This window comes from Talpa occidentalis, unplaced genomic scaffold (genome assembly GCF_014898055.3).
Source record: "Talpa occidentalis isolate TD23 unplaced genomic scaffold, MPIMG_talOcc4v2.1 talOcc4.3, whole genome shotgun sequence".
NCBI lineage: Eukaryota > Metazoa > Chordata > Mammalia > Eulipotyphla > Talpidae > Talpa > Talpa occidentalis.
In genome coordinates this window covers 35,102,045-35,115,491 of record NW_023603184.1, presented here as the reverse complement: position 1 = coordinate 35,115,491, position 13,447 = coordinate 35,102,045, and the positions used below count along the sequence as shown (strand labels likewise).

The 13,447-nt window shown below is 48.5% G+C and overlaps 1 protein-coding gene across 1 annotated transcript; it reads left to right on the top strand.

The window, feature by feature from the left end:
• Window positions 1–3,143: 3,143 nt before the first annotated feature.
• Window positions 3,144–9,039, top strand: CNGA4 (cyclic nucleotide gated channel subunit alpha 4). Its single transcript, XM_037521714.2, has 6 exons — window positions 3,144–3,225; window positions 3,382–3,483; window positions 3,680–3,786; window positions 4,425–5,070; window positions 6,095–6,444; window positions 8,088–9,039. The coding sequence occupies exons 1-6, from the start codon at window positions 3,164–3,166 to the stop codon at window positions 8,513–8,515; spliced, it is 1,695 nt and encodes a 564-aa protein (XP_037377611.1). The 5' UTR covers window positions 3,144–3,163; the 3' UTR covers window positions 8,516–9,039.
• The last annotated feature ends 4,408 nt before the right edge of the window (window positions 9,040–13,447 follow it).

Sequence of the window (13,447 nt, the reverse complement as noted above, 5' to 3'; positions counted from 1 at the left end):
TAGCAAGAAAAGGTGGGCCTGAGGGGGAGGAGTCAGCAGGTAGGCGGGGCTTGCTTTTTTAAAAAGCTGAGCCCTAGAGCAGGTGGCTAGCAAAACTAGTTCATTTTTTACCCATCCGCGCCCATGGTTTGGCACTGACCACTCCTGCCTCCCCTAACACCTGCTGCCTCGCGATCCCTTGGACACTCTTTTTCATTCAGTCACTCAAGGAATACAGAATAAGCGCCTCCATCTCAGGCGGGACTCCAGATCGATTAGCACCTGTCTCTGGCCTCAAATCAGCCCTTTACCTGAGGCGACTGCAATGTAGGGTAACATGTGCCACCAAACAGTAGCACTTAGCATGATTTGTGTGGATACAGGATGCAGACAAAGAAGTGCAAAGGAGCTTAGAGAATGCTTCCAGGAGCAGATGATGGCTGAGCAACCTTAAGAAACCAATAAAAGTGCGATCATGTAAGAGAAAAATGGGAGTTTCAGATAAGGTCTGTGGTTTAGTTGAAAGTATTGTAAAAAATTCCAGTTTGGGCCATTGTACTCTGGTTATATAAGTTGGCAACAGGGGGTCATATGTGAGAGCTTTTCTAGAACTTTCTGTATTGTTTTTGCAACTTTTCTATAAGCCCCAAATTACTACAAAATAGAAAGAAAGTAGGGCCTCCCCTGGTGGCGCAGCGGTTGAGCGCTGGGTTGCGAAGCTGCCTGCAGCCTCTGCAGCGCCGGTTCGACCCCGGCTGCTCCCCGGCCACCAGAGGAGGGTCCCACATGGGGCGCAGACCTCTCCTGCTGCCCGCTGCTCCCCTCAACAGTGTGTTTCGTCAGTCTTCCTGTTCTGTTCCTGGCTCTGGTGAACTCTCTCACCCTCCCGCGCTTCTGACTATACTCAGTGCTTGTGTAAATAAATAAATCTTTAAAAAAAAAAATATATATATATATATATAAAGAAAGTATTTATAAAGAAAAAGAAATGGAAGTTGCATACCAAAAGATCAGCACATACCAAGGCAAGGAAGAACTGACAACATGTTGAGGTTGCTATGGGAACTACAACTAGTACATGTCTGGAGCCTAGGGAACAAGCAGAGGAAACACTGTGAGATGAGGCTGAAAGACACAGATATCTGTTACTAGAGAGCTTTGTGGGCCATGTTAAGGGGATTAGATTGTTTTAAGATTTATTTATTTATGCATGCATGAACTGGGGTACAGGCCAGAAGTGTTGGAGGTGAGAGGATTCACCAGAGACAGAGTGGGGAACAGAACAGGCAGATTGACTGAAATACACTGCTGAGGGGCACAGTGGGTAAGTCAGGAGAGGTCTGCTGCACCATGTGGGCAGCTCCCTGGCTGGGGATCAAACTCACGCTGCAGTGGCTGCCTTAATAGTGCTGAGTCTTAACCCCTTGCACCACCAGGGAGGCCCCCTAAGGGGGTTAGATTTGGAACAACAGAGAACTCTACCTTTTTTTTTTATGCATGGCAAGATTTATAGGGTCCAAATTAGAGTAGTAAAGATGCAGAAAAATGGGTATGTGTGTTAGCCCTTTCCCTGGGGACCACCCCGTTACATGTAGACATTGCAGTTAGATCACCAGGACTTGATGACTAGATGAATATATGAAAGGAAAATAAAGATTAAAAACTGATGCTTTGTTGATATCAGTTCAAACACAGGCAAAACTAAACTATGATATGTTAGTGGGTATAGATGTCACTTCCAAGACTCTATAGAAACACAAATCTGACCATTTTCCTTCACAGGATCCCCACTGCCTTTAAATAAAAATCAAGCTTTGTACTTCAGTCAATCTGCCTGTTCTTTTCTCCACTCGGTCTCTGGTTAATCCTTCCCCCCGCCCCGCCCGCCATAACCCACACCTCTGGCCTGTACTCCAGCTCTTATATGCATAAATCAATAAATCTTTAAAAAAAAATCAAGCTTTATAACATAACTAACAAAGATCTCCCTAAACAGTTCTTTGTTTCATTCAGCCTCATCTCTCACACTAGCCCCTCAACTTCTCTACAAAAGCTAAATGATGTTCCCCCTGTCACCATGCTTTTTGAAGCCTATGCCTGTGTACTCTCTAAACACTTTGCTTCCAGTGTTCTTCACCCACCCATCTCTATACCTAACCAAACTATTTACCCCCACAGAACCCAGGCTCAGCCAGGACCTTTCTATATACTATACCAACTTCTGTGTCTCCACCCGTCAGACAGATGTGTAATTGCCTATCTACCTGCTTGCCCTACCAGACAGAGTTTCTGGAGATCAAGAAATGTGTCTCATTCATCTTTTATCTTTAATACTTAGCGTAGTATTGGCCTAAATCGTAGTAGGTGTTCTGATCATGACTTGTTGACTGAGGAAGATGACAGTAGGGAAAGGGACATCAATTTAAGGTAGAAATTTTAAGGATTTTGTTTGCTTTTGATATGGGAGATATTTAAGCATGTTCACTGAAAGAGGCTGAGGCTCTAGAAAGCCAATGGATTAGCTAATGGGATCTGGCTCTACGGGTATCAGGAAGGCAATGAGGTCAAAACATCACAGACGGCCCCCTCCAGCAGGAAGGAGGTGAAGGAGGTGTGGATGTTGATAAGGGTGCAGATAACAAAAACAGAGCTCATGTCTGAGGTGACAGGCGTTCTTTGTCCCTGGAGACCAGTTTAGTACCTGGCACAAATAAATCATTCAGTAAATAGATGTTAAATGAATAACCAGTGACACCCAAGCAGGAAACTTGCACAAAGTAAAACAGAATGAATGTCTGAGCCCACATGTGAATCTAGGCCTCCTGACCTAGAGGTCCCTTATATAGTTCAGCATATTGGGTGAAAGAGGGAAAGGCAAGGCTAACCTTACCTCTGAAGCATGCACCCCACCTTCTCCAGGGACCTCATTAGAGATGTTTAGCTGGGCAGGTGTGAGCCCAGGCCCTGAGAGACAGGGCGGAGCGCTGGAGCCTTACTGCCTCCGCCTCTTCAGTTGCACAGCTTTGGTTGTGTTGCTAAGAGCTTCAGGAACCAAAGACCGAGGAATTGCAGCTGGCGGCCAAGAGAAGCCTCTTCCACGCCAGCAGCCACTAGCCCCGACCCCTGAAGCTACCTACCAGAGAGGCCCTGGATCTCTCGCACCCAGGCACCAGGCTGCAGAATCATGAGCCAGGACAGCAAAGTGAAGACGACAGAGTCCAGTCCCCCTGCCCCATCCAAGGCCAGGTGAGGGATCCGGATCCCCTGTGTCAGCTCAGTCTTCCTCACTAGATTAAGGCACCCCCAGTGCCTCTTGGCACCGATTCCTCTCGGCACTCCCAGTGACAACCTCAATACTGACCGGTGAATAAAGGAAACATGACTTCCCCCTCTTGCCCACAGGAAGTCGTTGCCTGTCCTGGATCCATCTGGAGATTACTACTACTGGTGGCTGAACACAATGGTCTTCCCGGTCATGTATAACCTCATTATCATCGTGTGCAGGTTTGGTGGGGGCCTAAGGGAATGTCTTAAACAGAGACAAGGCTGCAAAGTGAGGCCCAGGGGAGAGAGGTGGGCCCTGGGACAGGCCTGAGGAGGGATGGCAACAGGCAAGGGCACTAGGAGGAGTGCTAAGTGGGAGATCACATCAAACGCACAGGGTGCCTTTAAGCCAATCCCTTCTGTCCCTACCATGCAGAGCCTGTTTTCCCGACTTACAGCATAGTTATCTGGTGGCCTGGTTAGTGCTGGACTATCTAAGTGACCTGCTGTACCTACTGGACATCGTGGTGCGCTTCCACACAGGTCAGTGACCCCCAACGAGTCAGTGACCCTTTATTCCTTCTTCTCTTCCTAAAGAGAAACTCCCAGTACCAGAAAGTCACCATGTCCCGGGCCTCCCCTGGTGGCGCAGTGGTTGAGCGCTGGGCTGCAAAGCTGCCTGCAGCCTCTGCAGAGCTGGTTCGATTCCCGGCCGCCTGGCAAGGTTCCCACATGGCACGCAGACCTCTCCTGCCCCGCCCACTGCTCCCACCAGCAGAGTATTTCAGTCCTTCTGCCTGTTCTGCTCCCCTTTCTGGCTCTGGTAAATTCTCTCACCCTCCGGCGCTTCTGACTGTGCCCAGTGCTTGTCTAAATAAATAAATAAATAAATAAATAAATCTTAAAAAAAAAAGTCACCATGTCCCTGACAGCACACTCACGTGTCCCCGTGTTTGACAGCACGCCTGTGCTCACCCCAGAAACCCTGCTGTAGCTTTATGCCTGCACTCACTCTGTCCTCACCACTGTTTCCCTTTCATACCTGGCCTGCCCACCCACACCAGGGTTTTGCAAGCTCATAGCGCCCTGACCTAGCCCCACACCGGACCCCATTCCACAGCTGAGTCCAGGCCCTTCTCCCCCAACCCAACTTTCCACTTCCCTACCCTCCAACCCCCTAGGATTCCTGGACCAGGGCATTCTGGTGGTGGACAAGGGTAGGATCTGCAGTCGCTATGTGCGCACCTGGAGCTTCGTCTTGGACCTGGCCTCGCTGGTGCCCACCGACGTGGCCTATGTGCGGCTGGGGCCACACACGCCCACGCTGCGGCTGAACCGCTTTCTGCGTGCACCCCGCCTCTTCGAGGCCTTCGACCGCACGGAGACCCGCACGGCTTACCCGAACGCCTTCCGCATCGCCAAACTGATGCTTTACATTTTTGTCGTCATCCATTGGAACAGCTGCCTGTACTTTGCCCTGTCTCGATACCTGGGCTTCGGACTGGACGCGTGGGTGTACCCGGACCCCGCTCGGCCCGGCTTTGAGCGCCTGAGGCGTCAGTATCTCTACAGCTTTTACTTCTCCACGCTGATCCTGACCACCGTGGGGGACACGCCGCTGCCACACCGCGAGGAAGAATACCTCTTCATGGTGGGCGACTTCCTGCTGGCCGTCATGGGGTTCGCCACCATCATGGGCAGCATGAGCTCCGTCATCTACAACATGAACACGGCCGACGCGGCCTTCTACCCCGACCACGCGCTGGTGAAGAAATACATGAAACTGCAGCGTGTCAACCGGCGGCTGGAGCGGCGAGTGATCGACTGGTGAGGGGCCTGGGCTTCGGGTGGGGTGGGAGGTTACTGGACAGAATCTGAAGAAGGTGGGGTGGGCAGGTCCTGGGGCAATTTGAGGGGGAGGGGGGCATTCAAGGTGGAGCTTGGGAAAGAAGGTTCTGCACTAATTTGATTAGGACTTAGTGGGAGGGTGTGGGTAAGAGACTGATAGGGAGAGGAATCATGCAGAATCAGGAGAAACTGGACACCAGAAAATGGAAACTGCCTCTGCCTGGTAGGCTTCAAGACCTGGTAGGAGCAAAGGAAGGATAATACTCCCCAGAGGAGGGGCCAGCAAGATGGTTGACCATGTCATGGTAGTTCATACTATTATGAGCAGAAGGAACTGTCACCAAGCTGGGGAGCTAGAGCAGAGAGCCTCTGGAGACTAAGGGTCTTAGTGATTGAAGTAGACATGAGTAGGATGGGGTCTCTGTGGTGGCGCAAGGTGTTGAGCGCAGCGCTGTGAAGCTATCCACAACCTCTGCAGCGCAAGTTCCATCCCCAGCCAGGGAGCTACCCACATGGTGCAGCAGACCTCTCCTGTCTCTCCTGCTGCTCCCCTCAGCAGTGTACTTTGGTCAGTCTGCCTGTTCTGTTCCCCGCTCTGTCTCTGTTGAATCCTCTCACCATGCACATCTCTGGCCTGTACCCCAGTTCTTGTAATCATAAATAAATAAATCTTAAAAAAAAAAAAAAAAAAGAATGAGTAGGATGGTACCAAGCACCACTGATTGGCAGGGTACAGCCCACCAGGAGGTGCAAGTATCTAATTCAACAGAGACTGAATTAGTTTTTATTAGTCTGGTAGAGATGCATGTCCTGATGAAGGTAGAAAAGGTCAACACACATTTGTGACCAGCAAAGGAGATTGGGCTGAAGATATTCAGCAATCAGCTGTCAAATATCCCCACGTGGGTGGGCCCCTGATTGAACCTGAACTGAGCACTGGTGAACGACGTCAAGGTAAGGATGTCGGGGGCTAATGAGGAATGGATACTGTTCTTGCGCTCAGGTACCAGCACCTGCAGATCAACAAGAAGATGACCAATGAGGTGGCCATCTTACAGCACTTGCCTGAACGGCTGAGGGCAGAAGTGGCTGTGTCTGTACACCTGTCTACTCTGAGCCGGGTGCAGATTTTCCAGAACTGTGAGGCCAGCCTGCTGGAGGAGCTGGTGCTAAAGCTGCAGCCCCAGACATACTCACCAGGCGAATATGTCTGCCGCAAGGGGGACATCGGGCGAGAGATGTACATCATCCGCGAGGGTCAGCTGGCCGTGGTGGCAGACGATGGCGTCACGCAGTATGCTGTGCTTGGTGCAGGGCTCTACTTCGGGGAGATCAGCATCATCAACATCAAAGGTGGGCACCCCAGAATTTGTTCCTGGTACAGGCCTGGGAGGGTGGGGACAGCAAAACCCATTCTGAGACCAGGTGGTATTTCAGGGCCTCCAGACTGAGGAAGCCTGGCCCTTGTGTGAGTCACTAGGGGCTCAGAAAGAAGCAGAATAGGGAAGCTCTGTTTCCTGAGGCAAAAATTGGCCAAGGTGAGTGAGTAGGTAGGGGCCTTAAAAGAGAGAGCAGACCTATTCTGCGGGTGGAAAGTGGCAGACCCATGGAAAATTACAGAGAATAATAAATTCTTTTATAATAAGTAACAGTAATAGTAGCTAACATTTACTGAATGGTTACCGCCTGCCCTATTCAACTGCTTCACTTGCACCAACACATTAAATTCTCACCTATGAGGTAGGTACTATTAGCTGCATTTTAAAGGTTAGGAAATTGGAGCACAGGAAGGTTTGGGAATTTGCCCAAGGTCATGCAGAGAATAAGTCCACACACTTGGGGTCAATATAAGGAACAACTTTCTCATAGTCAAATGGAAAGGACCATCAAGCCCAGACCCACAGGTGCTGCACACCAGTTCATTTATGCCTCTCATCAGCCCTGGGCAGTAGGAGTTGCAATGCCTAATTACAGGTAAAGAAACTGTGGTCATGGGAGATCTAAAGGGGGGTGAGTGTGCTCTCTCTGATTGTGTCTGGGGTCAAGGGGTCCACTATGTAATTCCTCTAAAAGGCTCACATCTGTTTCCCAAAGATCACATCCTGAGTGCAGGCAGCCACTGTCCACTTGACTTTGGACAAGCTATTTGCATTTTTAGATTTGTTTCTTCACCTATTCAATAGGAATGAAAACTCAGCTATTTGTGAGGATTTGATAAGCTCATGGGTGAGGGACCCAACACAGTGCCTGGCCTGTAACAGGTGGTCATCAGTGGTTCCTTTCTATGGTCCTTCTAGCTCTGAGACTTTGCAGCATTCAGCCTAACCATCCTCCCATCCATCCCCCACCAGTATCTTTCTAAAATACAAATGAGACCATACAGATCCCTGATACAAATAGTCCAATAATTTCCCCATCCTCAGCACAATGTGGGTGTGGGAACTTCTTGTCATAGCTTAGGAGACATGGCAGGATGTGACTCTTTCCTCCTCTTTCCAGTCTCCTCATTCCCTGTACCTCAGCCTCTCTGACTGCTTTTTGTTTTTGCATCCATCAAACTCTCTCTTACCCCCTCTCCTCTACTCATGCTCCTCCCTCTGCCTAGCTGCCTCCCCTACATTCCCCCATCTCTCTAGTACCTTCTATTTGATTCAATCATTACTTCCTTCCCTGAATTCTTTGCCTTACTGCTTGTTAGGGGCTTGTTGCTTGTCTCTCCACAGCCCCGATACCTGCATCTACACTGCACCAGCTACACTGTTATATAACCATCCAATTAAACATCTCTCTCCTCTAGGCTGAATTCTTGGAAACTAGTCATAGATAGCCTAGCACAGGGCCTTCTCCCCAGTACATTACTGAATAAAAGAACTGGTGAGGCAGAAAGAGGCCCAGAAGCGCAAACATGGAGTTAAGGGGCCTGGTTCATCAGTGAAGTGCCCCCTCACACCCACCCTGACTAATTATCTCCCACTCTGTCTGCCCACGGGCCACAGGGAACATGTCTGGGAACCGCCGCACTGCCAATATCAAGAGTCTAGGCTATTCGGACCTGTTTTGCCTGAGCAAGGAGGACCTTCGGGAAGTGCTGAGTGAGTATCCACAGGCCCAGACTGTCATGGAGGAAAAAGGCCGTGAGATCCTGCTCAAAATGAACAAGTTGGACGTAAATGCTGAGGCAGCTGAGATTGCCCTGCAGGAGGCCACAGAGAACCGGCTGCAGGGCTTAGACCAGCAACTTGATGACCTACAGACCAAATTTGCTCGCCTCTTGGCTGAGCTGGAGTCCAGTGCCCTCAAGATCGCTTATCGCATTGAACGGCTGGAGTGGGAGACTCGAGAGTGGCCCATGCCCGAGGAGGCAATTGAGGCAGATGATGAGGGCGAGGCTGGGGAGGGAACATCCAAGGGTGGAGAGAATTAAGCTGACCAAGTGGGGGCCTCAGGCCCAGAGTGACTCCATCCTTATCCCCAGGACCCCCACCTCTAAGTCAATCCAGAGTTGTAGAAAAGCCTGTCTGCAGAAAATCTGACATCCTGTCTGCTAGGTTCCAGAGACTGGCGTGACTGGGTATGTAGATACCCTCCTAGAGATGTAGGGGAATAGCATACATCACACACACACACACACACACACACACACACACTGACCCCAAGGCAGTGCATTCCATATGAAGTGCTCTGATGTTCCCATTCTCAGAGCACAGATGTTTCTCAAAAACATAGATATATCTTCTACCTGCATAATATATTACACTCAACTGTGCACCCCACAGACACATATACCGAGAGTCATGCACCAATAGACACACCAAGGCCTTCCCTCAAGTGCATTCACTTATGAATATACAAAAGCATACCTGGGTCCTCTTGTTCCAAGATATCCTTTAATGCCCCCATATGCGAGGGCCATAAGTGTACCCTGCAAGTTGCACTTTCAATAAAGTATTTGCCACCTTAATGAGCACTCGTGGAGTTGATGGGAAAAGACAAAGCCAATGGTGGGGCCAGGATGAGTTCTGTCTTAAATGCTCAGTTACAGGGGTAAGGGTGAGGACTGGTAACCACAGGATTGGAGTCAAGAGACTGGGGTACCTGATGAGTCGGGAATCAGTGCTGAGCCAAGGCGCAGCAGGTGTAGGCCCCACAATGCTATAGGCATGCACGTGCTTGCACCGATATATTAAGACACGCCAGTCAGTGCACTTCAGTGTTAAAGTCCTCTACCCTGGGAGCCCCGGGAGTTTGATGTTGCTTAGTGGGCCACCTTTTTTCTGTCCATCCTTTTTCCTCCTCTGCTTCAACCCTGGAGCCCAGGGAAGTGCCGCCTTTGTTCAGGATTCCCTGGAAAGAATATTTCTCTGGATCCTTCACCTGGCCCTGGCCCATCATACCAGTTGTTGGAACTAGCCTTGGTGCTGGCAGGAAGTCAGCTTTTCTCCTCTGTACAATAGTCCAAAATATAGGGTGGAGAACAGAAACTCAGTGGAGTGGAATATCATGCTTGGGGACAACTGGAGATGAAGGATGTGGGGGTTGGAGTAACTTTGGCTTACTTGGAAGGAGGTCTGAAGGTTGGGGCAGGGAAGGGTGTGGGATCTGTGGGGAGGAGTTTGATGCCATCTCTGAGTGACAGTCACCTGGTGACTTTAGCACCTCCAGGGCCTGGCCAGCCTGGGGTTCTGAGCTATGTCAGGTAGTGTTTTTAAATGTGTTTGGGATTTAATTTATCAATATGACTGACAACACAGAGATGTCAATGTCATTAAGAAGAATTTATGACTTTAATCCCTAAGAGGAGGGGCAAGATGAGCTGGGCAAGAACATGTGAGGAAGCCCCACGTCAGGCCAGGAGAGAGAAGGAACGAGGGAGAGCATGGGCAAAAGGCCTTTATTGCTATAGTGATGGAAGTTTTTAGGTGGGGATGTCCTCTATCAGGCAGGAAGTAAAACACACATTTGGGGGTTCATAATATGATTTTCTAGCACCGGTGAAAGCCAAACCACAGGAGATGTGAACCACTTTGATAATTTTGGCCCATTATTTCAAGATGCCAAATAATCATTTACAAAATATCAGGTATGATTGTTTCAGATGGTACAAAAGAATGTAGGGTATGTAGGGTGAGGTCCGTGGTGCTTTGAAGGCAGCATATCTAGGGAGCATCTGTTAACCATTTGGTCAAAGAGATGTTCCCCCAGAGTTGTCGGTACCCTCAGAGCTGGCCAACCTTTGGAATGTGTTGGTTATAGGTGACACAGATGCACTCAGACACGAAGGACCTGGAACAAAATTTTCTCAAGTAGCCATGGGAACTGAGGCTATGGTGGCGTCCAGGTGTCAGGGGAGTTTATGAGGGTCAGGACACATGAAATCATTTTAAAACATGTAGTTATTTTGTGATACCTTCTTCACAAAATATGAGATCCTTAGGGCTGGCACTGGATCTGTCTTATTTATCTCACACTGTCAAGACCAAAGTTGTGCCTGGCACATAGCAGGGGCCTAAATATACCTTCAGCAACTGAAAAAAATGGGAATTGAAGTAGATAGAGGCCCAATGTTGGGGGAAGATATATGACAATTTCTCAACAGATTATTGTGCTGTCTCTGTCTTCAAATTGTGCTAAACTATATCGAGTGGGTTTGTTAAAAAGGCCGTTTTGGTGGCATCCAATGGATTTAAGGAGCTGAGAATGTTTTTCATTGCATGAGACAGTATGTACACCTGCCCCAAGTGACGGTTCTCCTGAAACAGCTGGCTCCTGCCACAACATCGAACCCTGACCTTCAGCACAGGGAGGGTGATGACTGGACATCTGCCTATCTTGACTATAGAAACAAAACTCTCCTGGGGCAAGCTGCACCTCTTGCCCTGCCTCTTTTGTTCGAGGGTAAGGAGAACATATTCCTCCTGGTGGGGTCACCACACCAGAAGACACATTTCATGTGAGTGATTCCATGCTGGTGTCCTCTAGCTGTGGAGGGATTTCCATCACTGTGCAGAACATATTTTTGCATTTTGGAATCAAGCTGGATACTTAGGGTGGGAAGAAGGAACTAAAACAATGATCATCATCATTGCAATAATATTTTAGTCCAAAGAAGGATAAGTACTTACACATGTGGCAGGAAACTTTTTTGAGATATTCATTTGGGTTCTGTTATTTTCTCCCTCCCCTCATCATAAGAAAGTACCTAACTCATTGTTTCCCCTAGATGTAAACCTTTTTGAACTGCAGGGTCAAAACCAGAAATTTTCTGAAACTCTCTGCCCTTTGTGAAAACCAGGGCTTCTAGGTTCCCACAAATAGTTCACCCAGGGTTAACTTGTTCCTGATTGGCTGTGAGGGCTGAGTTGAAGAAGCAGAAGCTTCTGGACCTGAGGAGAGGAAATTCCCCAACATTATGAAGAGACTGGGTCACAGGCCTGAGCATTATATTGGTTTATCACTATTGTTGCTGTTGTTATTGTTTTATTTTGGCTGCTGTGACATATAACCACAAATTCAATAGCTTAAAATAGCACCCACTTACTATCTCACATTTCAGTGAGACAGAAATCATGTCCTCTGTCCAGGACCTCGCAAGGCCACAATCAAGGTGTCAGCTGGGCTGGGCTCTTATGTGGAGTCTCTGAGGAAGAGTCAGCTTCCAAGATTATTCGTGTTGCTGGAAGAATTCAATTTCTTTTGGTTGTAGGACTGAGGTCCTTGTTTCCTCAACAGAGCACCCCGTCATCTTTAAGCCAACAGGGGCACCCTCAACTGTTTTCGTTCTTCAAATTTCTTACTTCCCCTCCTGCTACAAGGCTGAGAAAGATCTTGCTCTTCAGGGCTCCCATGATTAGATTCGATGCATCCAGATAATCCAGGATTATTTCCCTATTTTAAGATCAGAGGATTAGAAACTAATTACATCTGCAGTGTCACTTTTGCCATAATAAGAGAAATAATACCAGAGGGAAAAGGTAATGGGAGCCAAAATTCTACCTATCAACTTCTCCCCTATTCTGGAGGGGAATGGAGCCCAGGTCCCCCTTTTACAGGGGTCCCAGAATAAGAAACAAGAATTGAATTTCTAGAAGCTGGAGAAAGATCACCCTGCCCTGGAAACTCGGAACAGCGCCACCTAGGGGAATCACCGGCTTGACCAAAATGCAGACCCCCATAACCAGCCTGGTCTGGGTCTGGAAGCTGGAGGCCTTTCCCTGCTCCAGGGATTCTGTCTGGTGCAGAAAACTCAGAGACTTTTGCAGGACCCTAAATTATGGGGAGAGAAAATGAAAAGAAAGCCACAAAACGCTTGATATTAAATCTTGTGTAGGGTAGGTGGTTAAAAGCTTAGATGAGAATTGTCTGATTCAGAGAATCAGAAAAATGTCCATTTTTTTATACTCTGTAATGGAATCATTCATAACTGCTTATATACATTATTCCTTACCTCTTATAAGAGTGTTAAGAAGTTTAAATTATGCTCATTTTCTCACATCATGAAACTGAAACCCACAGAGCAACTAAAAATAGTAGATTCATTTTGTTGAAAAGCTGACTGTGCCCAGTCCCACACTAAGTGCGTTGTCTCAATCAGTCCTTACAACTATATGAGAAAGATGCTATTACCAGCCCCATTTCAAAATGAGGAAACCAAGACTCTGGGAGATCAGATCACTAGCCCAGTATCACAAGGCTTCTAAATCACATAGAATGAAATCTGGGTCTGCCTTACTGTTTTGTTTTTGTTTTTTAAGGGAGATAAGGAAAGAGACATCTCAGCTTTAGGCCAAGGCCAAGCTCTTTCCTTTCTTGAGAATAATTGCTACAAGCAGAAACAGCGGTAACCAGGGAAGAAGGAGCCAGTCATGCAGAGCAAAATTTGTGAATCACCAGCAAGTTTGCCAGTGTGCTGAAGTGTGATCTCAGGGCTGCAGCCAAAGACCAGAGACCACCCACTGCTCTGGGGAGGAGATGCCAATTCCAGCCTCTGGCCTGCAACACATGCAGCTGTGGGAAGAGGGCAGGAGCTTGGATTTCCACTGCGGTGTCAAGAACTCTTAAAGGGCTCTTCTGCAGAGGGCCCAGCTGCATCTGGTTTAGCTCATCTCCCTCCTACAGAACCTGGGGCCTCACCCGCTTCTCCCTGGGTCACGCACCTCAGGACACCTCCCCTGGCTAGGAGTGGAGCGGTACACGTCTCCCATTTAGTTCCTCCCCCACAGAAGCTTCTTTGACCCACCCACCCCACCTCACCCTTGTCTTTAGGAGGATTTGGCTGCTCACCAGGAAGACAGATGGGAATAAAGCACCAAGTTTGGGAGCAAAACAGATTCATAGGGAGAAGAACAGTTCAACTCCA

What these genes read in the sequence shown, in the direction of transcription:
- CNGA4 (XM_037521714.2), top strand. Translation starts at nt 3,164, where the DNA reads ATGAGCCAGGACAGCAAAGTGAAGACGACAGAGTCCAGTCCCCCTGCC. An exon ending in CGTGGTGCGCTTCCACACAG is followed by an intron (nt 3,787 to 4,424) that starts GTCAGTGACCCC and finishes CCAACCCCCTAG; the next exon opens with GATTCCTGGACCAGGGCATT. An exon ending in CAGCATCATCAACATCAAAG is followed by an intron (nt 6,445 to 8,087) that starts GTGGGCACCCCA and finishes CACGGGCCACAG; the next exon opens with GGAACATGTCTGGGAACCGC.